Here is a 27495-nt window from a genome sequence, read left to right on the forward strand (position 1 = left end):
ATGCTGTGGGGGGTGGGCCTGGCGGCGCCCCGCTCCTGCGTGGCGGACCTGAGCCGCAACCGCAGCCTGTCGCTGGGGTGGTGCGCGGGGCCCGAGGAGCCGCCGCCCGCCCTCTATGGGGGCGAGATCGTCGCCTTCCCGCTGGCGGGCGGCGGCGCGGGCGGCACCATGGCGGCGCTGGGCCCCGACTCCTGGTGGAAGAAGACGCTGTACCTGACGGGCGGCGCGCTGCTGGCCGCCGCCGCGTACGTGATCCACGAGCTGCTGGCCATACGGTGAGGATGCGGCAGGGCCTGCGCGGGCACTGGCGCTGCCCGCGGGGGAGCGGGGCTGGGGCGGCTCTTACCTGAGGGGAGAGGGCGCTGGGGCCTGGACGGCCGGGGCCTCCGCTCCTGCCGGGTTCTGCTATTTGCCCCTTTTTATAACCCGGTTTTCCCCCATTTACCGCCCGCAGCAGCGCAGGAGGCGGCGGCGGGAGCCGCGGTCACCTCCACAGGTGGCCCAGCGCGGCGGGGCCGGCAGCCCCTGTGCTGGTGCTGTGCCGGGCGCTGCTTGCGCTCGCTGGTGCTGGGTGAGCCGAGCCCCGGAGCGGATTGAGCTCCAGGTCGGAGCATCACCCCCGTGCTGCAGGCCGTCATGTGTGAGCTGCCTCGGCCGGGGCTTTTCCTGTGTGTGTACAGTGAGCCGGTGGATCACGCACCGGTTTGGTTTTGGTTATTTATTTATTTGTTTTTAATTCTGCTTTGTTTCTGACAGGAAGGAGGAAGAGCTGGATTCGAAAGATGCTATCATACTGCACCAGTTTTCAAGGCCTACCAATGGTGTTCCAAGTTTATCTCCATTCTGTCTGAAAATGGAAACTTACTTGAGGATGGCTGATCTGCCCTACCAGGTACATTGGCCTGATTTCCTTTTTGATTTCCTATATTGCCGCTATAATTGCGTGAAATGGCAAATAGGCATCCCATCTCCCTCCTCCTCCACCCCCCAGTCTGTCTTACCCAGGAAGGTGTAAACATACACCTACAAGTAGGTGGGTACACTTCATGTCTCCAGTTAAATTTGGTATGTAACCTTTGAAGATATGGCTTGAAATGAGATTGCTCTGGAACAGCTCTACATTTAACTGGCAAGGCTACATGAATGTTGGAAGTTAACTTGGCTGGAAATGCTGAAGTGCGAGTGTAGTCTGGAGTTTATATAATACTAGATAACACCCCAAACCTAGAGCATAATGGTCTTTGAAGTTGACCATGCTGAAGAGATCAAGATTCGATAGCTGCAGCTTCTTGCTTTCCTGGAGGGTTTCTCTTTAGAGCTCTTCTGGGAAGACGTGCTTGCCTTTTGCTTCACCTCCCATCGCTGGTGCTTCCTCCCAGTGAAGGGAGACAGGATTGCTTTTAGAGGTTGCGAACACTGCTCCTTAACTGTGGTTGGGTGCATTCCGTGCCATTTTCCCACAGGGCAGGGGATGAAGCTTGAACTAGTCTGGCGAATGAAAGACATGAGAGCAGGAATAGTATCAGGGTTGAGTTGTGGTGCCGCGAGTCTGGCATGTGCCTTGATGTGGTGTCGGCAAGCTGTATAGCATACAGACTCTTTGAAACATGGGGCCAGTTTCTTGTCTGCTTGCGTAAAGCATTGAGTGCATTTCAGGTAATGGAACAATGGTGATAAATATAATGAGGATCTTGGGCAGAAGAAAGCTCCTCACTTATGTGAGGTGTCCCTGCCCATGGCAGGGGGGTTGGAACTAGATGATCTTGAGGTCCTTTCCAACCCTAACTGTTCTATGATTCTATGATTCTATGTATATTTGGCATCCTTCTTTGTCTCAAAGAGACTGAGCTGTGGGTAAATTGCATGCTCACCCCACATGGGTTCAAGTCACTTATTACTGCTGCATGCCAAGGTGTTAATAGGAATGTTTTGTTCATGTCCAGCATTTTATAGAGGAAAACCAACCATATTACAACTTTTTTTTTTCTACGCATTTGTGGTTGATACTCATTTGGCTTCATATGCAATTAAACTCCTTTATATCAGAAGTGAATGAAAATCCCTAATTAGTACATTTTAAAAGCCTGAGTTTAATGTTCATTATCTTAGGATTTAGTGGTACTTGAATCAGATTCTTCAGAGCATTAAAGAGGAAGATTTCCATCTGTGGGATGTATTTTTTACATTCAGGTGTACAGAACCTGTGAGATACTGAAGTTTAAACATGTCATTGGAGCAGGAGGACTTAGTCCACATTGTTTCTCCACCTAGTGTAATTTGGGTAGAAAATGCACATTTGAAAGAAGAACTGTTTTGGTGATACCTGTTTTCTTTCTAATGGCAGTTGATGTGGTTCAGATGTTTGTGATGATTAAAGTTGCTTTGGTGGAAAGTGGTTAAAGAAGGCTGCAGTATAGGAGATGGTTGTGGCAGGGTATGGTCACTTGTAAAAGATAGCACAGCACATTTGTGTGGATCAGGATGGAGCCATTCAGACAGCTCATGTGGGGTAGAAGTGAGTCGTTCAGCTTTTTGGATGGAAACCGATTTCCAGAGGGTTATCCTCCCCTAGTTACTTTTTCTGTACTGAAGGTCTGCGTTGTTTTTTGGGGTTGCATCTGTTTCTATCCCTGCTTGCTAGCTGTGGCCACACTAAGCTGGTGTAGGTCAGCAGGACCACCAAAAGCAGCAGTCTTACCTCTAGCAGCTCCCTCTTGTCCTTCCCTGCATGTGCTTCTCTGCGCCTGATCAGACTGGGCCAGAGCTGGCCTAGCTGGAGCCATGAAGGTTTATTTTATTTTGTTTTAATCCGCCTTGGTTCCCCACATGCTCCATGTGCCATGCTGGAGGAGCAGGAATGGGTCCTGTGGGTGCTGGGAACACCAGGTTGCTGATTTTAGCTATGCCTGTTTATACAGGCTTGAGGTGTTTGTGGGACTACCAACCCTATGCAGGGTTTTAGAGGTAAGTTTGGAACTAAGCTTACAAGCTGAGGATGCAGCTTTTTTCTCCCTAGAAGAGGCAAGATTCTATTTCTGCCTTTGTGTTAGGAGTACAGTGCTGCGTTTTGCTCTGGGTGGAGGAAGGTATGGATGCTGCTGTGGGATTAAGTGGTAGGGGAGCAAGAGGGGAGCCAGCAGGTACATCCATTCTCAGCTGGAGCTACGAATTTTCCTGTACTTGGACTACATGGAGACTTTTGTTTCATGCGCTTGTGGCTGCATTACCTATAGAACACTGGAGGTAACAGAGGCACGTGATGGCTCCTCCAGCAGGGAGTACAGCTGGATGCGGGAGGAAACACCTCACTTGTCTGTGCGCCAGTGGGGGCTGTGGTAGAGAAGCGATGGCACTCCAGGTGGTGGTGGGTGACTGGGCTCACTTCTGGAGATTTGCTATGGTCATCACCTTCCCAGGAGGAGGCTGCTTTGAAATGAAGAAAAGGTAGCAGTGTGGTCAGACTGCTTTTACTCTTTCGATTCCTTGTGTTGAATCTATATGTAGATACTATAGTATGACTATACTGTAGATTCTATAGTATGAAACTATAATATAGTGCATCAGACTGTCGAATAGCATGCTGTGTTACAGAACAATGCTTTAATGGCATGTGAGGAGTGGAACTGGGTGACACATTCCTACCTTACTCTCACCTGAATTTCTCCCAGCAGATGTGCTCTTGTAATGTGTTCTTTTTCTTGAAGCTGCCTTTCTGGGTGCGAGTTCCCCACCAAAAATAATTAGGGCAGCCCCACCCTGGCTGGGCTGTCATAGTACCTGCCTGTTCTTTCAAAACCTTTGATGCTTTACTTGATAAAGCTTGCTTTGAAAGAGCCCATTCTGCATTACTGTGGAGATCTTTTGGGGTTTCTTGATTCCCTTGTAAATATGAAACGCTGAGGGTTTATGTAATCTGATAAGTAATTAGCACAGGCTGCAAAGATGGTAGGCTCCTTGGGAAGAGGCATCAGTAAAAGCATAAACAGCAGTAACTGAAAATGTGGAACCTAACTTTTTCTGGATAGTACTATAAAATTACCCCAGAAGTGCCCTGTGCCATTCTGTTTATAAATTCCTCCATAAATGAGGTTCTGGAGAGCTGTTCTTATTGTTGCTCTGCAGGCTGCAGTTCAGTTGAATGTACTATGAGGTGTGAGGGGATGTTTTGTTGGGTTGTTTTTTTTTTTTAATGGTAATACCGTATCTTTTTCCTGATTTGCAGCTGGAACAATTTGTAAGTGGAAAATGGATAAGTATTTGATGGCAATTAGTAGCAGCTGTAAGGATACTGAGGTTTCAAGCCTAAAAATACCCATCTGAGAACAGTGGATGCAAGAATAATATAACAGATTTGTCAAGAGACTAGGGTTTTCTCAGGTCATTGAAAGATGTTTCCTATTTTGGTTGATAAACTGTATATAATGAAACATGCAAATCCTGAAAAGACTTTTTAAAGTTTAGGTAAACCAGTTTTGCTATGAAAACCTTAGCTCTCATTTGTGTTTTTGAGAGTGTAATATTAATGCAGTACTAACAAGTTTTTATGCAATGTATTTTTATTTATTATATATATGTGTTTGAAGAAATATGCTGCTGAATAAGAAGAACTTGCTTTTTTTCTGGATTGCTAATGATATGGACTACAGTAATTGCAGTACATAATAAACACATCTTCAAGTTTAGCAGCTTCTACAGAACACCAGTGTTTGTGCACAAGAACAGAGATCTCATACTGGAGGGGCTTAACAGACATTAGGCCAGAAATGCTCAGTGCCATATAGACACACTGTGTAGTTCCGGAAAAGGCTTGTGATTATGTAGTAAATTCATAATGAAAAATTATGGAAACCTGAGTGCTGAAAGAGCCTTCTTGATGAAGTAAGGGTCCAGAAGGTGAAAGGATGTGGCAGTGCTCTCCTTTCAGTTTCAGATATTCAGCAGTTTTAGACTTTTTCCCGTGGACCAGAGTAATAATGCCCATTCACCCACACATGCAAGCAGGGGGGAGCTTGGCTGCTTTATTCATCCATGCAAGGATGCAGTAGGTGAGACATTATATAATCGGGTGTCCCTACCGTGCTATTTGGGCAGGAATCCCGGAAGAGGCCACAACCAGAAGGCATTGTTTTCCCAGCAGTGTTACCTGTTTTGTGTTTTCATCCGTAAGGGAAGGGCCTCTGGGAATGGCTGCGTGTTCATAGTGCATTGCACATCTGTGTTTGAGCATCAGCCAGAATGCGGTGCTCTTAGACTGAGCTGGAGGAACATTGTGGAGTATGCTCCTTGTTGCGAGAGGACCTTAATTCATCTTTAGTGGATTCAGGAAGGGTAGATACTTGGGACCTAAACAAGTCAGTCCAGAGCTGCTAACCCAAAACCTCTGGCAGTGAGGAGCTACATCCGGAAATGCTTAAGGTGACTGCCAGAGATAGTGCAGGGTCTTTATTGTGAGCCTTTATGGCTCAGCTTTCTGAGGTAGGATTTTTCATTCACTAAATAATAGGACTCAAGGACAGGAATCAGAAGAAAAGAAAAAAGTTCTGCCTTGTGTCTTTGCTTTCAGGAGTAGGACGCAATTGAAGTCAAATGTCTGCTCCCATTTTGACAGCCAGCAATTCCTCACCTGTTCGTTGCATGAGGCATAAAGTTTCTAACTTCTGTTTCACCTTCTTCAACTGTAAACTGGGGGAAAATAGATGACTACTTCTGTATGCTATCCTGAGCAGACACAGCAGTATTTAGCAACGTATTAGTGCTGTACTGGTGTTGGGCTGTTGGAGACCCAATTGTAACAATTGTGTCTGTAAGTGTATGAGATTTCTGAGTTACTGAGTGGCAGAAGGGAGAGAGAAGGTAAAGGCAGATTTCCTTCCCTCTCACTGAGAGAATGATACGCCTTTCATTGTACACTGGTGATTGTGTTAATTTCATCCGTGGAAGTAGTGCAGCTGTCCAAGACCTGCAGTGAGTTAATCTTTATAAAGTCCATTTAACATTAAAAGTGCTGCTCTCTGCAAAAGCCAAATGTAGTTGAGTCTTGTGATTAAAAACTTGTTGAGAATAATGGGTCCAATCTTCTGGGAGATCTGAGCACCTCCAACTCTTAAATAACCTTGGTACTGAAATAATACTTCATCACTTGGCATCTAATCATAGAATCATAGAATAGTCAGGGTTGAAAAGGACCTCAGGATCATCCAGTTCCAACCCCCCCACCATAGGCAGGGACACCTCACACTAAACCATCCCACCCAAGGCTTCGTCCAACCTGGCCTTGAACACTGCCAGGGATGGAGCACTCACAACCTCCCTGGGCAACAGATTCCAGTGCCTCACCACCCTAACAGGAAAGAATTTCCTCCTTATATCCAATCTAAACTTCCCCTGTTTAAGTTTTAACCCGTTACCCGTTGTCCTGTCACTACAGTCCCTGACAAAGAGATATAATAGTGTGTAACACCTCGCAGGGCCTGGAGACAGTTTTATTTGAGTTATCCTATAGACAGTCAGAGCAAGAGCTCTGATTTGAACAGCTGCTATTAGAGTATTAATTTAAAACAAAACAAAATGAAACAAAAGTTTGTTGGATAATGTTGCCTTTAAAAATACAGAAAAATATTTTAAAAGCTTTACTTGCATTGAAACATAACCTGATGGTCCTTTTTTGTCTGTGTGTCTGTTTGTTTACTTGCTTTTCTTTTTCCTTAGAACTATTTTGATGGAAAACTTTCCCCTCAAGGGAAAATGCCTTGGATTGAATACAATCACACTCAAGTATCTGGCACTGAGTTCATTATTGATTTTTTGGAAGAGAAACTTGGAGTGAATTTGAATAAACACCTCGGTCCACATGAAAGAGCTGTTTCCAGAGCCGTGACAAAAATGGTGGAGGAGCACTTGTACTGGTGAGATTGCATGGCAAAGCTGGCTGCATTCTTGTGCTATCAGATCTGCCCCTGTGCTTGTGCCTGGATGTGAATGCTTATTTTCTCTTGCAGAAAGCTTGGTAATAACTGGGTACCCAATTATTAATTTTACAACTCTCTTCACCCTGGAAAACTGCAGCTTCTTTCTATGTACACTAATATGAGACAGGGGTAATTCCTCTGAAAAGCTGTCATGCTGTGTAAGCAAGGTAAGGAGTTGGGCCCTTTGGCTGCAGCTTTGTAGGAGGGAGCAGCAGTGGATTGTTCATCTGTTTCATGTGACTTTCATATAGAAATAGTTTTGTTAATAAGGAGCAAAAACTCATTACATTTGTGGTTTGGGAGGTGCAGGGGAACAAACTGGTGTTCATAGCGAATCTGGAATAGTGTTTTTACAGTTACTGATTTTAGTTGTCTGTGCATGTGATTAGAATATGGATTATTGTCTTTCCTGTAATACAGGATACTCCTGTTAATATGTGGTGTTGACAACACTACCAGTTGATAGGACACAGTATTAGTCACAGTATCCTGGGAAGCTAAATTACATATATGAATGGAAAACATAAATATAACCTTGCTGGTACTTTATGCATTTTACTGGCACTTTTGAAAAGAATACCTGTGATTTCCTCCCCGCCTTAAATTTCACTCCTTTTTAAATGCCCTTTCCAGTCTGGATTCATAGAAATAGCAGGTAGACATGGCGTCTTGGATGCTGCATTGGCTGCCTCAATAGGCACAAGGCTTTTCCTTTTTCTGTTTTATTTTTCCCCAATAATTTGCTTCTTAGCCTGCATGTAAGTTCTGTCTATACTAAGTCTTGCATTTATGTTGTGCTTTTCTTTTTCTCTTCAAAACAGTGTGTGTTTTAAATTGAATGTATTTCCCTGCTTTTTCTTTTACCTTGTGATGGAAGATTAGCAGCAACATGTGTACATACAGTTCTTCAAATAATTTTTAGTGTTTCCTGGGAACAATTTTAGCATTCAGTTGGCAGATTAAAATTATATGGTTTAGAAATGTAATCTCTGCCTTCCAAGAAGTGTGATCTTTACCAGTTATACCCATCTGTTAGTGCCATAGCCTCGGAAATGTCTCAGGTAGCATGCAAGTGTAACATTTTTATGTTCATTTTTCCCCCCTTAATTGTTCCAGCTGCCAAAGGGAAGAGGCCTTTTAATCCCCTAATGCTCCATCTCCTTGCCTTAGCCTTGTTTTGTTGTTTTGGTTATTTTTTTGTGGTCCATAGACTTAACTGTTTAAAATGTAACATGACTGATGACAAATTTATACTGCTGTCAGTTAGAAACCACACTTTGCTCTATGAAGCTGTTATCTGTCCATCCAGGCTCCCTCTGAGTTGATTCGGACACTGATGGGCATGATGTAGGGGAACGTGGGAGGCAGGTATTCCAAATTTAGGCACTGACCCAGGGAGGTGGCTAGGCCAAGAGATGTGCATACCTGGCCTGTATGCCTGTTGTCTTTCCTGTTGAGTCATGCAGCTGAGTTTCCTTAAGGCATGCATTTTTGCTGCAGCATAATGAAACATCTGACCGAAAGTCTTATTGTATGTCCCTGCAGTGTGGCTGTGCCAGAGGCTTGCTATGTTGGTGAGGTTATACCATGCTGGTTCTCTGTACTAGGCAAAATCTGAGCTATGAGGCATCACAGCTGTAGCACTGTAATTCCTGGGTAACAACTTTGACCATCCTGTAGTTAACACAAAAATAAGATCAGGCTTTAGCTGTGCAGGACCCCTTTAGCATTATATCTGTGGTTGCAGAATCCCTTCTCTTGAACCTGCCCAATTTATCACCAGAAGCTTAGAGTTTGTTCATGGTGTCCTCAAGTCCCATTGTGAGGAACTGAAAACAGTGATCACCTTTCTGCAGATGAGGTTTATAAAATCAGGCCTCCAAAGCAGTGATATAAAACTTGATTCATAGTGTTTCATTGCCAGCAGCATGCAAAGTAGCTTCATCATGAATAAGTAATACTATAGGACATTTATCGAACAGAGCAGCAAAGTACATCCTGTGGTGTGCTGTCTTTGGATGGAGGTAATTCTGGTGGGTGCTTAGCATTTCCTCCTGAAACATTTTGCTTTTGCTGAGGTAATTGCTCATCTTTACCAATTAGTGCCTCTCACAGGTGGAAATTGCTGCTCTGGCTGGAGCTGAGAGCAATGCAGAGCTGTTGTGAACCTCAGCCTCTAGACACCCTGTCTCTGCCCCAAGGCCTACCTAGCAGGGGTCAGGCAGAAAGACAGCATTTGAGTGAGTGTATCTATTTTCATGGTTGGATTAGAGCATATCTCCAAGAGGCTCAAGACTAATTTGGAACTGGTGCCGGAGCTCCTGTTTGTCGGGAATGCTATAACTATTAGGCTTTTGCCACATTTATATTGGCAAAAGACTGAAAGACTGATAACCTAAATGGGTGTTGGGCTACATCAGCAGGGAGGAGATGGGAGCAAACCAATTCTGTCTCACTGACCACAGGTCTGGGCTCTGATGCAGACCTCTGTCAACTGCTCGCTTGCCCTGTGGCACCTCCATTGTCTGCAGCAGCTGTGTGCCCTCAGAAACCAGTGTGACATCCACCTTTAGGATGTGTTAAGTGTTTGGTGTATCTGCAGCACATTTGTGGAATTGGACCTCAGTGGTAAGATAGGTCGAGGACATCTGTTTCTCATGTCCTTCTGGCACTGGCACACTGGGCTCAGTGGCACTGCCAGCTTTCAAGCCTGGCAGCTGCTGGTGCCTGAAGGGCTGGCAGTCACTGCGAAGTGCTTTCTGGCACTTTAATCTCAGGTGAGGGATCTCAGGTTAGTGACACTAATGTGCTTAGTGAGAACCTGAAGCCTTGAATATGCAGCTTAACCAAACTAATCCCTTAAACTGTGTTTGACAATACAGTTAAACCAACCATAGTGATTTATAAGTGTGTGTATGTATACATATGCACACATGTATTTAACTCATTTTTTGCCTTGTCTTTCAAGAAGATGATGTAAACATATGTGGTGAGTGCTTGAAGTACAGGAAAAGTGTGGTATGAGAATACAAATAAATATGACTTTGGTATTCAGACTTACCACGTATTAAACATAAAATATGCTTATAATATAAATGTTTAAATGCATCAAGCCAATTGTAAGAGTGATGTTTCTCCTTCTATTAATGATGAGGCTTGAATGTCCCACATGGCTTAAAAGCCAGTTGCTGTGGGAAGCTGCACAGCAGATGGGGTTTCTACAGCAGACTGTGGAATTAATTTGTTACAATACTTTTGTGTATCAAGAAATTCCAGTCTGCACAGGTTCAGATAGGAAAAATAACCCCCAGTTCACATCCTTGTGATCACCTCCTCCTTTTCTTGATGTTCAGACAGTTTGGGGATAATCAAGCAAGCCGCTACTGATGAGTCACTTTCTCCATCTCCTCTCCTGGTTTGTGTATTGAGGCCAAAGCTGCTGTTACATTTAGTCTTCAGATTTGCTTTACCTTCACAGCATTGCTCTTTAAAGCATTATTGGTTTATTTATACTCTTAATATTTGTACAGATGTGCTGACACAAATGGGACTGTTAATGCTTCCCAAAATGCTCAGTTCAGGACAATATTTAAAGTAATCATATCTTCCTATAAATACTAGCTGTAGCTTAAAATGTATAGTTGTGCTGAAGTAGGTTATGTAGAATACCTGATTTCTGGCATTTCCTTAACCTATTGTAGTGTTGATAATACTCTAGTAATGTAGTCTGAGCAGAGGCGTGGTGGGTGGGAGCATGTTTTGGTAGGAAGCAGATTAATGAGCCTTTGAATAGAATTCTTTCAACAAAGCGCTTGTGAAGCCAGTTTTTAAAATGCTTGTAACTGTTGAATCTGAGCTTACTCTTTTCTTTGCTTTTGCCTGCTCAGAACTATACAATTTTAGAAGTAAACTCTGTGGTTGTCTATTTAGCGGCCTTCATTGCTCATATAAATTTGAGATCTGCGACATGTGGCAACTTGACTAATTCAAGATGACAAGTAGATGTCTAACACTGTGCTTGACAGTTTGCCTAAGCAGGATTACCTAGATCCTGGGCAGCTCTGATCTTCCTGTACTGGTGTCCTGATCGTTAAAAGCTTGATCTGGTCTCTGCCTCTTCCAGACACAAAGATCTCCCCCAGAGCAAGCGCGTGCTAGGGAAATGTATTTTTACTTTAACGCATAGGCTGATTAGCTTTGTGGGAAACTTTGTTAATCCTGTCTCATGAAATTAAAAGCATTGTGGACATGGTTGATCATTCTTGGTGTGGTACCAGCTTGCTGGCGTGGTTGGAGTGAACAGTAGTGATGGCAAGCCCACAGGGCTATGTTAATCTTGGTTGACTGGGGTGATGCTTTACAAAGTGCTGAAGCAGAGTTTCCTCTTTTCTTTTTCTGTTTTGTTTTGCTGCCTTGCTGTCCTTTGCATGGCCAGGCCTGTTATCCTAAAGAAACTAAGTTGTGTTGCAGATTTGGAGGTGAAGCTGGTCAGGTCCAGGCTGGGGAAGGAGGGTCTGTGCAGTGAGACACACAGCAGTGCCCTCACAGAGGAAGTTTTTCTTAGCTTATTCAAGCAATAAATAGTAACTTACAGATATAGATAGTGTTTGTAGTTATTTCCAAGTGTTCCAATCAAGACCAGAGTTTTTTTGCCCTATTCAGAGCTGTACCTGCCTAAAGGACTTTGTCCTATCTCAGGCCTATGAATCGTGACTACTGAAATGTTCTGCTCTGTGGAGCACCCTAAAGCTTTCAGTCCAGTCTCCTCTTCATCCTTCTTAAATCCTGTTTTACCTTTAATCATGGAACAAGGTAATCTCACACCATGTTTTCTAGACAAAGGTTATACTTCTGAAGTTTCAGTAGCTATTTACTCCTGTGCTTGCTTGCTTCACATTCCCATTTTGTGCTGGTACCTCTCACTAACTCTGCCTTTGTTTCAAACTCTGCTGTGCTGCAACCAGCCCAAGGACTTGAGTTGATCCATCCATTGTGAAAAACAAGGATTGTGCAGGACACCCCCAGTTGGAAGAGCTGTACCGAAGTGTGTGAAGTATCAGTGGGATGCTTTTGTCATTAATACAGCACAAGAGGTCGTGGAGAAAACCTCTGCTGAGGATAAAGCCACCAGTAACACAGCAGGGGCATCTTGTTCTTCAGTGTTTATGCATTTGCAGCAAAACCTGCACATGCCTCACTGTTACTGACTTTAATGAAATCAGTTTGAGCAGAAGGCATTGTTCTGCAGTGGGCAATCTTTAGTAGAATTAAAATGCCTTTCACCCGCCCTGTCAGGACCATTCTAAATTTGAGTTGTAAGTAGATTTGCTGTTATGCCAAATACTCTCCTTTTACTTCTTGTTATTAGTAATCCAAGTAAAGAATCTGAGGAAATTTAAAGATTAGATCATTTTCCTATTGTAAATGTAGTTGTTCACTGATGGTAGTGCTGAATTCAGCTTCTGTTCATGACATACAGGAGTTTGATTTAGAAAAGAAATTCACAGGAGTTCTCCAGGAGATACTACTATTATTTTTTGTTTGTTTGTTTTTAAATTGAATGAGGTAATCCATATCAGCACTAAGGAGATTATGTGCAATTAGAAGTCATATACCAAACTAAAAAAAAATGGAGCTCTAATCATACTGGAAATGGAAAGATTTGATTAAGTTTGTGTTTAATATAATTGCATGTGTGAACTTGCAACTTTTGATATTTCAACTTTTTGGTCCAGTTTCACTATTTTTATTATATCTCCATGAGCATGTTTTTATGTGATCTCAAATATGTAAATCCACATTTATGTTTTTCAGTTTGGAAACTGATACAAACACAATAGAATACGGGTATCAACTTGCAATGTTTCTGAGACTCTTTTGGCTTCATATGTCTACTTTGAGATGTTTCTAGTCCTTTTTCCAACATTCCTTGAATTTGGTCACAGAATTTATGTGGTGCCTTTGGTTTCTTTGTAATGTCAGAAGATGCTAGATATTCAGAAAGTTAGTTTGTTTTTTCATAAGTTTCTTGAGTAGTGACAGCAACAAATCAAATTTTTTGTTCGCCTACAATATTAGTAAAGAACAAAAAAATTCACGTAAGAAATAAAAATTTCACCTGCTAAGACAAGTTTTTTATAAAAGACCTTTCAAAAGAATGTATTTGCCATTCAGTACAGCTGAAATGCAGCCTAAAATACAAGAGTCCTTTAGAAATGCCTTGCTGATGAAATCAGTGTTTTGAAAAGAGGAAAAGATAGAGGACAAAACCTGTGACTGCTACAATATTTATGTTAGGGCACAGTTGCTTGGCCAAGTTTCAGCAGAAAATGAGGAGTGTGTGTTTGTAGGAAAGACTGGTTTCTTTGCAGGCGGTCTTGTTATTTTCCCCAGGTCTGCACAGTCAGTCATCTATAGCTAATAAATCCTTTTGGCACTGCATTTTGTTGCATGAACTTTTATTTTATATTTCAGTGTGAATCTCATTTTCTCTTGAAGTGAGTCATGATTTACTGAGGGAATAAGCACTGGGCAGTCTGCTTAAATATCACAAAGTCAAGTTTTCTCTGCTGTCACTCTTGAGTTGCATTAGGGTCTACTCTTTACTGGAAACCACCTCTCCATCAGGGCAGTGAGCACTCAGCATTAAGAAGTTCAGCATTAAGAAGTTCAGCATTAGTTTGCTGCCTACCCTTTGGGTGAGCCTTTGCAGGGGCTTGAATGGCACCACTGTAACTTATTTTTGTATCCTTCTAGGACTTTAACTTATTGCCAGTGGGTGGAAAATCTTCATGAGACGCAGAAGATGGTTTCGCTTTTTGGCCCCTTCAGTGACTTGCTGAAATGGATCCTGTGCCATCTGACCAAAGGGATTGTGAAGCGGGAGATGTTTGGCCATGGCATTGGCCGCTTCTCAGAGGAGGAGATGTATACGCTGATGGAGAAGGACATGCGGACTCTAGCAAGTCTCCTGGGTAACGTACAGCGAGTTACACATGTTCTCTTTGTTTGCACCCCACTGTCTGCAGGATGGAATCAGCTGGCAGCTTGCTTGTGTGCACAATCTCATTTTGTCAGTAGGCAGAGTCCACACTGCTTTGTCATTCAGTGCCACCCTCACTCTGGCAGGCACAAGCATTTCTTTCCCTGCTGTTTGCCACCAAGTTGTGTGTTTAGAGGAGTAAGTGGCACCGGGTATGCATATCTAGAGGAGCAGAACCTGGCTTGTGAATTTAGAAGAGCTTTTTCCTATGTGAATTTAGGAAAACATAGTGTTTAGTTCTGCAAATGAAACTTGCTTATATTTTGGGGGGGGGTGTTCATTTTTCTTCATGTGACTCATGGCTGCTTGATAAGATTGTTAGGAAGCTGCCATTTGAAACTCTTTGCAGATGTTATTTTGATAAGCTGGACTTTGTATTTGGTTGGTATTAGTAGCTTTATTCAAAGCTACTAGTAGGAGATGGGTCTGTGTTGTTAAAATAGGTGGTTTTAAGCTTCTTAATTGCCATGGGTGGATCCCATGGAGTTAGCCTTGAAGTTGTCCACAGTTAGAACAGCATGGGCCTTGTTTCTGTTGCATAGCTTAGGCTGAAATCTGCACTGGAGCTGTCTACACTGTGCTTCTCCCCTTGCAGTGTGCTGAGAGCTAACCATCTTGTGCTTTTGTGTAAAATTTGCATTTTGAGGAGTTGGTTTGGAGCAGGTTGTTTCTTCCCTTGAGCTTGTGCCTCTCTGGCACGAAGAACCAAGAGAGATGGTACATGTGTGACTGCTTTGTTCCCTTTTGTGGTTGCTTTAAAGAGGTGGCTGAGTGGAGGGCAGGAGGGATGCCTCCCCTGCCCTGTGCTTAAAATAGGTGGAGTGGATGAAGGGAGCAAGGTGAGGGAGAGCCCAGCAGAAGGCAGAAACTACATGCTTGCTCAGAAAGGAGGGGAAGAGAGATACTTCTGGGCTTCCAAAGTGTTTTGGAAAGGAGAACCTAGATGGGGCTGTGTAGGGTTTTCCATAACTTTTTCTGAAACACACCTGCCAAGCTGATGAATTAGGAGCAAAGTGAAAAAAAGATACGTGACGCATCAGCACAACGGGCAAGGGGAAGAGTTGTTGACAGCTCTTCTGTCAGCACTTTCTCATGCTTTATTTTGTTTGTTAACAAAAAAAGTTACCTACTTGAGTGCCTTCTCAAAGAAAACCTGGTTTGGAGTTTGAGGTCCCTTTTCTTTCTGGGGGAGGAAGGGTGGCAGTAGCTCGGTTTAGAAGAGGTCTGGGCATATCTTCTGCAGAGCTGTGGCCAGCTCAAGGTGCCCTCAATTGTTGGGCTGCTGTTGCCATAGTTTAGAATTTCGCACTGTATGGTTCTGTGTACGTCACAAAGAGGAATGGGTTTGGAATGGAAGCTGAAGGGAGTTCAATCTATGATTTGGGAGCTCAGCAGAGCCTAGTTCTGGCTAGACAACACTGACAGGCTGAATGTGTCTGCGCTGAAGTCATCCTTGTCTGCCTAGAGCAGATGTAGCCTTCAAGAGAAACCTGAAGCATGTTCCTGAGTACCTATAGAAGCCTCTAAATTTGCTTATTTGAAATCTGCATCCTTCTGTCTCTGGAGTCTATACGGACACTCAGATTCGTAAAGTTTGGAGTTCAAAGGAATCATTAAATCATCTAGGATCTCTGAATTGGAGTGCTTGGTTGCTGTCCTGAGGACCATGTCTTTTTTGTCTGGAGTTTTGATTACAAGATTTCAGCAGGAGGAGGTGCCACCACTTTCATTAGGAATTGGTGACAGATGTTGGTCACCATCAAAATCTGCTCAAAATCTTACCTGTTCAAATTGGAGTTTGTCCGATTCCAGCCCACAGGCAGTTGCTCCTCCTGGTTTCTTCTTCCCTGGGTCATCTCCTTGTACAGGTAAATGCTGTAATTGCTCTCTCCTGGTTTTGGTGGTAAAGATCACTGGAAATCCTCAAGGAGAAGGTATTTTCTTCACTATATATATTTTTAAATGGTCTGTGTATGTTATCAGCAGAGCTTTTGCATTTACTTCCAGATTATTGATGAGAATGTTGTGCTTTATATGCTTCAAAAAGCCTTGATGGGCATCTGCTGTGTGCCTGTTATTTTACAACATTAGCAGCTGAATATTGTGCTTTTTTTTCATCTTCCCTTCTGAAATGGATGTCAGGTTAGTCAGTGTGCAGTTATGTGAATCATTGTATTAGCCCTTTCGATTATTCCTGCATTTGTCTACTGTTCTATAATTGTCTTGATTTTTTTTCATTAACATCAGCATGCTCAGGTTTTCTCCAGCCAGCTGTTTATGGTTGGAGCTAGTAACTGTGTTCTCCAGGTACTATCCTGGAATGGGAACAGGAGATGGAATGAGGACTTCTAGCCTGACTGGAGACTCCCCTGTTTCATAGGGGAAGGGAGGAGTCAGTCATCCTGTTGCCTCCACAAGAATCTTTGTGAGATTCCCTCCCCCATACCTGTGCTGATATATTTTCACAGAAGAGGAAGCAGTTGGGATTTTGGCTGTTAATTAGAGGGCAATCTTAAGAGCTTACAAAGTAGGCCTGTCATGCAGCATAGCTGCACGTGCCAAACTGTAGCTGTCAGTCATCAGGCATATCAGATTAATTTAATGTTCCCCATTTTTTTACAGAGCCCATTCTCATGGGAACAAGAATAATTTTTAAATTCCAAGAGTTGCTTCCCGAGAATGGTAACTTGGCAGCTGCCAAGTCTCGTGACACTCATTTTGACATTTCCAGTCACATCTTGGGTGCTGTTTTTTCTTTCTTTTTAATTTCTGAGAATCATTTTTCCTTCTTTCATATACCTGCTTCCCTAACAGATTCCTCCAGATCTCATAAATGTGGAAATTGGAACTAATCCTCATGTGGTGGGTTAGCCTGCCCCCTTAATACCATCTTGCTCTCTGTTGTGCAGTCTCTAACCCACAAATGTCATTTCCTTGTGCTGTAGTAGTTTCCTGCTGCCTGATAGAAGTGTAAGGAAGTTGGGGGGAAGCAGGCATATGAACTAGCAATATAAAAAGATACGCATTTGGGTAATTATTCATTAAGATGCAAGTCAGTGAGCAGTGCCCATAAATCTGTTAGTGCTCTCTCAGCGGTCTGCCTGCGTCAGGCTTTAGGGTAAATGGGGATTTTGAGCAGGGAGTTGCAGGGAGCTGCTGGAACCAGCTTTTTAAAAGCATTTGATGTTTTGTGGAGGGCAGGGGTGCTCAGGGCTGAAACAGAGGTGGGACCAACCTCAAGGAGAGCCTCTAATGCTAGTTGAAATGCCCTGTGACAGCCTGTGCAGGCTGTACATGCTGCTGTGGAAGGGTGCAGACACTATGTGTCCTGTGTCTTACAGATCTCTCTCTTGATTCTTGACCCAATGCTGAATTAGCTGCCTTTGAAGCCTCTGGTGCATGCATTCATAAAGAGCAGAGCTGTGTGCTTTCAAATCCCCCTGGGCTGTACAAATTTGCCCAGGTGTGATGGGGTGATTACACTTCTGTTGGATTAGCCAGGGGATGCAGAGAGGTGTTTGCAATGATAAGCACTATGGCAGCCTTGATGTGACAGGTTCTGTGTAATCTGGTTCAAACTTAGGCACTGAGAGATACCTGCTCTGTTAGAAAGTCTTCTGGATAAAAGTTGCCCTGGAAGTTTTGGGTACAAGTTGGAACTGGTAGAAAGAAATGGGCATGGAGGCCATGTTATGTGGTGCAGGTTGACCTACCAGATTTACAGTTTTACGGAACCGCAGGTTTATTTCCTTCTCTTCCCCTTTGTTTCCACACACCTGATGGTGTGGAGTGTTGTGCTTGGGGAACCAGTGTTTGTAGAAGGGTGGGATGGTTCAGCCCTCACCCACCCTCTGTCTCAGTTGTACCAAGATGGAAATGGCAGTATTCCTTCCCAGTGCAACATCTCTATGGATTAAGTCTCAGACCTGGTTGTATGGTGCTAAATCCTGGTGTTGGCACGTAACTGTGGTTTGGAGACCAGTTTTAGAGCTGTGTTTGACATCGATGAAAGCTAGGTGTCACATAAATACTGAAAACGCATGTTTACCCCATACATAGTTTTCCAGCAGTGGATGGATACAACTGTGAAAGAGCTGGGGAGAGCTAACTCTGTGTTAAAATTACATCTGACAGGCTAGAGGAGGTTATTGTTACTGGTTATTCCTGAGCACTGCTTTTTTACACTGTTGTGCAGGGAAATGACAGCAATCTTTGTTGTGTACTCTGGAATTTGATGCATTTTACTGCTGGACAGTTTTTTTAAGCTCATGCAATAACCCTAACATTTAATAACCAGCTGAATTATGGGCAGGGGAAGAATGTCCTGGGGAGATGGGATAACTGGATTTGGAGAATTGAATTACTTACCACATTTTATGGAGTTTATAGCACTTTAGGACAAGGCAGGAACAGTGCAACCATTTAACCTGACCTCTGCAATACTGCATGTTTCACCTGTGTTCCCTGTTTGCACATTTATCCATCTGTTTGTGCTGTGGTGGCCACTTACAACCATCATGGCACTGGGATGCCCGGAGGGGTAAGTAGAATAGCAGTGTCGAGCAGACATGTCCCTCCTCTGGACCAGGCTGCTGTTTCACATGCATGCCTGTGTGCCTGACGTGCCTCTGTTCCTTGCCAGGTAGAGCCAGCGCTTGCAGGTAGGGGCACTGCACTGGTGATCTGTGAGAGGAGTTGTTCACTCCTGCCTGGTTTTCCCCTCTTCCTGGAGGGTTAGGGTTTTCTGAGCAGTTGTGGCCAGTCTGGCTGGTGCATTGTTTGCAGCCTGAACAAATGGTGGCAGAGGAAAGCTTTGTGCATGACTTTCTGGTCTCTTGTGATCAGCTGGGTAATCTGAAACAGGGTCTGCATGCATGCGAGGTACTAGGTGACCTGCTTCTTTCAGTGCAGTCATGATTTCAGATGATGTCTGAGTGATTTTTGGGTTTGCACCAAAAAGAATCATGATTTCAGGCATCTGCTGGCTGCAGGGAAGGCTTTAAATGCAGCAAAACTAGTGCAGTGTGTATGCTCTGCCAGCTGTGATGAATGGAGGAGGTTACTTGGCCAGCAGTAGCTCTGTAATTGGTCTAGTTAGAGAAGTGGTGAGCACAGGGGAAGCTGCAGTAACGGATTTCACCCACTGAACCCTAGCAAACAGCTTTTGAACTGTATTCAACATTGAATCCCTGTCCTTGAAAGAGTGAACCTTTCAGCTAAATTATTTAAACTTAAAAAAATGCTAAGGATACAAGCAAGGATTTTTTTTTTTAATTTATTTATTTTTAATTGAGAAGTGACATTCGTTGAGAAATGTTTTCTGTTGTATTTACAGGTGACAAGAAGTACATTATGGGACCAAAGATTTCCACTGTTGATGCCACTGTCTTTGGGCATCTGGCGCAGGCAATGTGGACACTTCCAGGGACTCGACCAGAGAGACTAATCAAAGGTAAGAAAGCTGAAGTGATCTCTGAAAAAACTCTTGGTGGCATTCGCAGTCTTTAAACTTGGAGCACCTTGTATGAACATTTGAGGAATGTAGCAATGTTTCAGCTGCATCACAGACTGTTGTGCCTTTGATGTAGCATTTGTATCCCATAATGTTGTTTTCTTTTCAAATTCTTTTCTTCTCTTTTATGTTCTACACAGTAATTGTTTCTGTCCCAGTCCTTGATCTTTTCCGTGTTTAACATTCAGCAAAACCTGAATGTCTCTAAGGAGTGAATGCTGGGTGAAGTATGAGAAGACAGAAGCATGGCTATGAGCCAAATTCTGCTGAACTGAGTAGTTTCATTGATGATAAAACTGCAAGTGTCACGGAAATTACAGCCTTTGCTGTTACTGGAGGTGCTGGGCAAGGAAGAAGTGCAGCCTTACTTTGGAGTCCCTGTCATTTTCTATGAATTGGAAAGCAACATACCCTTCCCCTAAACACTTCTTTTTTCTTCCTTTTTTATCTTGTGTGCGGTTACAGGCATGTGAAAGTGTGTTTGCTTCCCTTTTCAGAATCAAACCACACAGTATGAAAAATGGGAAGAGCTAAGGAGGAAAAAGATGTGAATGAAATAGGTGTGAAAAAAATGCATTTGACCTCTAGATCTACTCTGTGCAAGAGAATGCTACTAAAGTAACAGTCAGGAGGCATAGACTAGTTTGAAGTTTTTTGTGATTTCTTCTCTAAGCATACTTGTGTGTATAAACGTAAAGCATAAGGTACTAAGGCTGAGAACATTAGGTGTGAGCCAGTTACCATATAAAAACGTGAATTTATCTTTTAGACAACGCTGCCATCTGGTGGTGAAAACCCCAAATTCACTGTATTTTGGTAAGTGTGTTTGTATAAGATCAAATTCTGTGTTTAGAAACCGGCTTTCTGAAAAAATAAGCAAGAATTTTACTATGAAAGCTTAGTGTCAGTATCTTGTCCTGATTTATTTCAGTAGAGGTTGAATTTGGGATAGTTGTTTTGCTACATGCATTTATGTTCATTCCAGTGTAACCTTTCTTGTTGCATGTAGGTTAATAGTATGTGTTTTAAGTTACAAACAGAGGATTGATGGGATCTTGGAACTTGAAACCTCTTTGGAAAGAATCTGCACAATTTATTTCCATACAGTGCTAATCTGTTTCTGGATTAACAGATGAGTTAGAGCATTGTTGGCTGTATGTATTTACTGGAGCTTGTTGTGCTGTGTTGCAGGTGAACTGATCAACCTTGCTATGTATTGTGAAAGAATAAGGAGGAAATTTTGGCCAGAGTGGCACCATGATGATGATAACACTCTGTATGAATCTGAGGAAAGCAGCGAAGCAAGCAAGACTTACTCCCCTTTGCAGGACTTCAGTTTTTATTCAAGGACAGAAACCTTTGACGAGGAAGGGAACAGTATTTCTCAAACCCCTGACACGGATTACACTGGACACTCCCTCTTTGATTCGGATGTGGACATGGATGAGTACAGAGATTATGAACAGCGCAAGTGATGCGTACGGGCATATCCCATTTTACAGATAAGCTGTTTCTTGGGATGAGTCTGATTTATTTTCTCCTTCAGGCCAGGAAGAAGTTTATACCACTTCAGAAGAGACCATTGTGCTTGTCTCAGCTGTCACATGCTACCTGGACTATTTCAACCTTATTTCATTTTGTGTAACTATTCAGGTGGAACCAAGGTAAAGCGTTATTTAAAGCAAACAGAGGCAAACTGGAGGTCCAGAGAGCAACAGGACCTTTCAATGACCTACCTTTTTGTTTGTGTTCAAAACCAGATCCTGCAGCCAGGTGGGACAGACCTCTGGGAAGTGGAGCATTTATCAGAGCTGTTTTGTGTTGGTACGCTCTCTTTACAGGAATGCACTGAGGACAAAAATGGAAGAATCATGACTGGCACATCTTTCTCCCAAGGAAGAAAATGATTGATGCTGTATTGAAAAGGACCTTTGGGTATGGGCTGATGGCCAGCTGAACGTGAGCAGCATCTTGGCTTGTATCAGAAGTAGCGTGGCCAGCAGCACTAGGGAAGTGATTGTCCTCTTGTACGAGGCACTGGTGACAAATCCTGTGTTCAGTTTTGAGCCCCTCACTACAAGAAAGACATTTAGATGCTGAAGAGTGTCTTGTTCCTGCCCAAAGAAGAGCAATGAAGCTGGTAAAGGGCCTGGAGCACAAGTCTTATGAGGAACAGTTAAGGGAAATTGGGGTTGTTTAGCTTGGAGAAAAGGAGGCTTGGGAGAGACCTTACTGCTCTCTATGATGGAGGTTGTAGTGAGGAGGATGTCAGTGTCTTCTCCCAAGTAACAAGGGACAGGAGGAAGGATCCTGAAGTTGTGCCAGGGGAGTTTTAGATTGGATAGGAAAAAACTTCTTCAGTGAAAGGGTTGTCAAGCATTGGAACAGGCTTCCCAGGGAAGTGGTGAAGTCACCAACCTTGGAGGTATTTAAAAGACATATAGATGTGGCACTTAGGGACATGGTTTAGTGGTGGACTTGGTAGTGCTAGGTAAACAATTGGACTTGACAATCTTAAAGGTCTTTTCAAACCTAAAGAATTCTGTGATTCTATGATTTGGCAGCGTTCTGGGAGGATTTTATTTGATAGCTACTTATACTCTGGGTTCATATGTTATTACAGTGTCTGCAGGAAAGAACTGCTCCCAGTTCTTTTGGAGACAGTCAAGGACAAGAGAAAAACGTTGCTACAGAAAGAAGCTTTTAGTGTTTCTTGTTCTTTGAAAAATATTGAAATTGCTACTCTAGAATATTTTTATTCAGGAGGGAAATGTCAGTTTTATTCTGTAATCTCCCAAACACTCATCTGGAATGTGTGTTGGCTGAATTTCTTCTGTGTTTTCAAATTATTATGTTTTTACTTCCTGCCCCTGGCTTTTGGCTACTATTGTTAGGCAAGGCTAAAGAATTGGGTTTTGTTACTAAATGTCTGGTGTATCTCAGCAGTGAGTGCTTTGTGCTTTTTACCAACAGGCACATCAGAGCCATGGAGCTTGCAAAGTGATTTTGGGGTATTTCTAGGTGTGGGATGCTGTGTAAATGCAGGATGTTGGCCCAGGCGGTTGAATGCTTTAGAGCTGTTAGGAAGGTGCTTCAGGGGGTACTGGGCACTGTGCTGGCTTACAGTGCACAGTCCCTAAAGCTGATGCATAGGAGGCAGTCGAGACAGGACAGCTATATCAGCACTGCTGTCTGTGGAGATTTCCAGGTGCTTAAAGAGTGACCAGAATTGATTTTAATGTGCCTTTGCTAGCACATGCGCGAGTCTGGAGCCCCAAATCCAGAATGATTGCACAGGTGCTGAAATGCTTTGTGTTTGTGTCTCCCTAAATGCAAGTTAGAGGTGAGAATGAGTCCATTTGATTTACTCACCACTTTGAAGGCAAATCATTTACGTCAGGGTTGCTTGGCCATGACTAGTTGATGCTAGGTAAGGGTAAAGCACACAGAACATAGAGAGCTGTTGTGTTTGTAAATATGCATATACAATTGGGCATTTGCCTGCAGATGTTGATGGAGGTCTGTTTAGAAATACTTTAATTATGACTTTCACAGTTATTTCTAGTTAGATTAATCAGGATCCCACAGCAAAATTGTTACAATGTGTTGGTTGTGCCATACATTCTGGGAGCAGACAGGGCAGACAACTGCTTTAGGATGTTAATTATTGGTAGTCCTAATAGTCTGGAGCTTGAAGTGATTCCAGCTTTTAAAAAATACCTCTCTTTTTTATATCATGGAGTGTCTTCTGCAGAGGAAAGCACTTGTTCTGGGGAAACACTGAGCTAGCTGTGGCTCTGAAAGCAGAGACACACAGGTCTGCTGTGAATTCCTGGGACTGTTCATGCATAGGAACCACCGCTTCAAGAGCTGAGGTTTGGTGTGGTCTGAGATGGGTATGAATTTGTACCCATTTCCTCAACTCCTCAGTCATCATGTTCCATTGTTGTGGGAAAGTATCATGTGCAAAGTGAACCAAAACTGGGAAGGAGGAAGATATCATCCGGTTACTTGGGAATCTTCTCAGGAAACCAAACAACAAGAATAGGGCACAAGCATGTCTTGGGCTTGAAAGCACAGAGGTGATGGGCTGAAACGCCTGTGAAACTTCATAGGCAAGTTAGGGCAGATTCTACCAGCAAAAATGTAGGTATTGGTGTTCTAGGTAAGGCATCCATGTAAAAAAGCTTCTCTTTAGAAACATTTGTGTGTTGGAAATTCAGATGGAGATGTTCTCGGTCATTTACCAATTCATGTTTGAAGGCTGTGCTTTCTCCATCTTAGCTTGCAGCAGGTGAGTCCTACCTGTGAGTCCCAGTTATAAGACCAGCCTGAGTTCAGCTGAGAGTATCACCTTTATAATTTCGGTGGGCTGGCAGATCTGTCCATGGCAGTGCCCTTGCAACACCCCAAACGCAGGTTAACCACAAGTCAGTGACATTGTTTCCCCTCCTGTGTGCACACAGCCAGGTCTGGATTTGTTATGGCCACAAGCAGTGGCGGGTGTGGAGACAAGAGACGCAATGCAGTCCACAGCTGGTGTCATGCTCTGAGCTGCTGGTATGGCAGGGAGAGCTGGTGCTGCTGCACCATGGCATGGGGACCTGCGCCAAGGATGTAGGTGCTTCCCTGGGTCATGTTCACACCTGGCATTCCTTGCTTTTGTTTTGAATAACTGGTGTGCCTCAGTGGAGCCTGAACCTACCCTGACCAACCAGGCTTTGCCCCTGGAGAGGGTGAGGAAGAGAGGATTGGAACAGGTTGCAGAAGGGGAAGCGGCTTTTTGCTGTAGCTGAGTTCTTCAGGTTGTTGATTAGCGAAATGACTTATTTTGCAGCTTGTCACATGCCTTAGCTGATTTTGTGGAGATGGCGGTATGTAGTCCTGTCAGGAGGAGAGGAAAGCTAGCTTGGCCTCCTCAGCACTGTCTGGCTCATCCCTTTGGGATGGTCGGGGGGGAGGAGAGGGTGGGATGCAGGAGGGGTGCTGAGTGGTGGGTGGCTGCAGGAAGACTGAACCTGTGTCCTGGCTGATGCCACTGTTCCAGTGACTGGACAGGGTGCCCTACCCTGCTCACAGACTGGAGCATGACCCCTCATAGACTGGAGCATGACCTCTCATCCTGGTGAGGAGACAGTGCTGTTCCTTCCAGTTACTTTACCTTAAATACCACCAAAGGTCAAGTACTGCCTTGGTTTCTCTATTGGTTTCTTCTTTAATAGAATGGGTAATTGTTCTGCTCCTTGTTTGGCAAAAGGGAGTTTAAATCAAGGCCTGCATTTTCAGTAGAGTTAGATTTGAAGTAGTCTTGTTTTTTTCATGTGAATTGCAGTGTTTGACTGGGTAACACTTTGTCATGTCAGAAGGGATTTGTTTACCCTTGCTGGCCTCATTGGCTCTGTCAGCAGAGCTCACTGTTACTGAGGGGGTGAAACAGACGGTGGGATGTATAGGTCCTACAGAAATCCTTCAGATGTGGTGCTTGATTTAAAAGCCAAACTGAACCTGATGTTTCGTATCTGAAGGACTGTTTCCATCCAATTATAACACTGAAAGTCACACATTTTGATCTTTAAAACCTTGGCAATGTCCCTCCAGATCTATATTCTCTTTGAAAAATTATTGCCTGAAATATTTCTGCAGCAACAGTTCAGGCACGAATTTCCTTTTGTCAATGATGTCTGCTCAAGTAATCATGACAGTTTCATACTGTTTTCATTGAAAGGGCTGTATCTGTCAGATACTAAGCCTTACAAAATATTGCCTGCTGGAAAAGGGTGTTATGTGCAGATTTATGCAGGGCAGCTCAGCAAGTGAAATTTCTGTGGCAGGGGATGAATTCAAGTGGGTCTTGTCCTTAGATGTTTGAATAAGAATTTGAATCTGTTTTCTGACAAGTAGCCATTTAGCCTAACCCTCCCCATCCCCAAACACTGCAAAATTATTTATTAGGCATGTGATAGAAGTAAAGCAGATTGTGCTCTCTAAAAGCAGGATTATAGTGGGTGGTCCAATAGCTTTCATGTGGAAACGGATATACATAGTGTAGGTGTGTGTCATGCCCATATGTGTCAGAGGCTGTGATCTGGAGGATCACCCAAGTAATCCTGTTTAATCCCATGGACCAAGAGGACTAGAGGTACCTTTGACTGACTGCAGTGTTTTTCAGCAGTTGATTAGTGCCATGAGTATTCATGTACACTGTGCTATGCTTTGAGTATTTGTTAGGGCTAGGTAGCAGCGCAGGGACTCATTCAGTAGCCGTGGCTCCAGTAAGGCTGTCAGAGTACTGTCATCCTGTGCCTGCACCGCAGAGTTGTCTGTGTTCTGGTGATGAAGGGCAAGAAACCATTTGGGTTTGACCCTTTCCAGAGCATTGCAGCAAGCACAGCTTTGAGCTTCTGGTCAACATGGGCTGTTGTGTTCCCACTGGCCCCTTGTTGAGGGAAGGTGTTCCACTATGCCGCATGCGTTGCTGGTGGGAGCAGGGGTTTGATATTCAGGTCAGTGACCCTCATCTTTATAGCTCTGCCTTAGTGGATAAAAGTGTTGCAGCATCAGTCAGCTCTGTCTGTGTGGTTTTGGGCAATTCTCTCTTTGATGGCCATTGGGGGGGGGGCTTCTTTTGCAATCCTTCCCTATGGAAGTACCCTAATGTGAAGTACTTGTTGGCAGAGGTTTCTGATGTTCCCTGGGCTGCTTGGAAAAGAAATGGGATGTCTTTGTACAGCACAGGAATTTCAGTTGATGAAAACATTGAGTGGGTCACTACATGCTAAAATGAGAGTACCATGTCCTGGCTGCCCCACTTCCAGATTCTTAAGGCGAGAGGAGATTGTTATGGGCATTGTTTGACTTGTGCATAAAAAGGGTTGTGGGATTTTGTCTAATGATTTCCACATTCAGCTCAACAAACTAAAGCTGAAATGAAGCATATGCTTCCAAAAGGCATTCAACTTCTGCAGAACAAATAAAATCCTGCCCCCTTTGAGGCTGCTCAGAAAAGTGCCATTTGCTTCAGCGGGGCCAGAGTTTCCAACCAAGTTTCCAAGTGACCCAGAATTTACCACTTCTCTTATTGCTCTGTCTAATTATCCTCACCTAAAGATTTGCCTTACCTGGGGCAGTAAGGCAAACAAGATGTGGCTGTTGGGCTGTTGTGGCTCTCTAACCAACAACAACAAGAAGACAGTGCTGTTTTAAGCATCACTGGTTGTGCTGATATTCTCACTAAGCGCTGTTTGTGTGTGTTCTTCCCTCACTTCTTAGTTTGTTCTTATGACAAAGGTCTCCTTGAATGCACAGGGTTTTATTTTTCAGGATACTTGGAGAATACAAGTCCCAAAGTTTTCATCATTGGGGTGTGCAATTCAGCAAGAAATAAAATATATGTGGATGGGTGTGGGGGGAGGGATATATCCAGCTAGCTGCAGTGTACAAGGTTCAACTAACAAAAAGAAGCAGCACATCGCTAAATGAGGACTCTAATGCTGTAGCTACACTATGTTGTCTATGAACTTACATGAGACGTACATTATTTTAGCACTGTTATTACTACTAGTTTATAAAGCCATATTTAAAATTGTACACTTACTTGTAACATAACTTTGTGCATTGTGTTGATCCATGTATGTATATATATGAAAATCTGTATATTTTGTCTTTAATGCTGTATGTCATTGGTGTGTAAATTATAACTAATGGATCTAAAAATACGTTTCTGGCTCATGTCCTTATTCTGACTGTTGTCTGTGGTTTCTGTAGAGCTGTGAACTAACAGTGTTCTCTTTCAGTGGGAGAATGGGGCGTACATAAACTTCAGGGGCCAGTGAGTTAAACCCTCAACTCGCCAACCCTCAACTGGTGGCAAATACTTCAGCCACCAGTATTTGAATGAGGCCACTGTCACTGCTCATCTCTCCCCTTGACTCTGCAGGAAGGGTTTCGGGGGCCAGGACAAGAGGAAGGGCTGC

The 27495-nt window shown here is 43.5% G+C and overlaps 1 protein-coding gene across 2 annotated transcripts; it reads left to right on the forward strand.

Moving 5' to 3' along the window:
• FAXC (failed axon connections homolog, metaxin like GST domain containing) lies at positions 1-27237 on the forward strand. 2 transcript variants are annotated; one of them, XM_065681183.1, is made up of 7 exons: positions 1-275; positions 757-892; positions 6709-6905; positions 13725-13942; positions 19346-19462; positions 20714-21000; positions 21069-27237. In XM_065681183.1, exons 1-6 carry the CDS (start codon positions 1-3, stop codon positions 20995-20997), a joined length of 1227 nt encoding a protein of 408 aa, XP_065537255.1. In that variant the 3' UTR covers positions 20998-21000; positions 21069-27237. The 2 variants fall into 2 exon arrangements, with proteins under 2 accessions (XP_065537255.1, XP_065537254.1); XM_065681182.1 differs by having other exon boundaries at positions 20714-27237.
• Positions 27238-27495: the final 258 nt, after the last annotated feature.

Source organism: Lathamus discolor, chromosome 5, assembly GCF_037157495.1.
Source record: "Lathamus discolor isolate bLatDis1 chromosome 5, bLatDis1.hap1, whole genome shotgun sequence".
Lineage (NCBI taxonomy): Eukaryota > Metazoa > Chordata > Aves > Psittaciformes > Psittacidae > Lathamus > Lathamus discolor.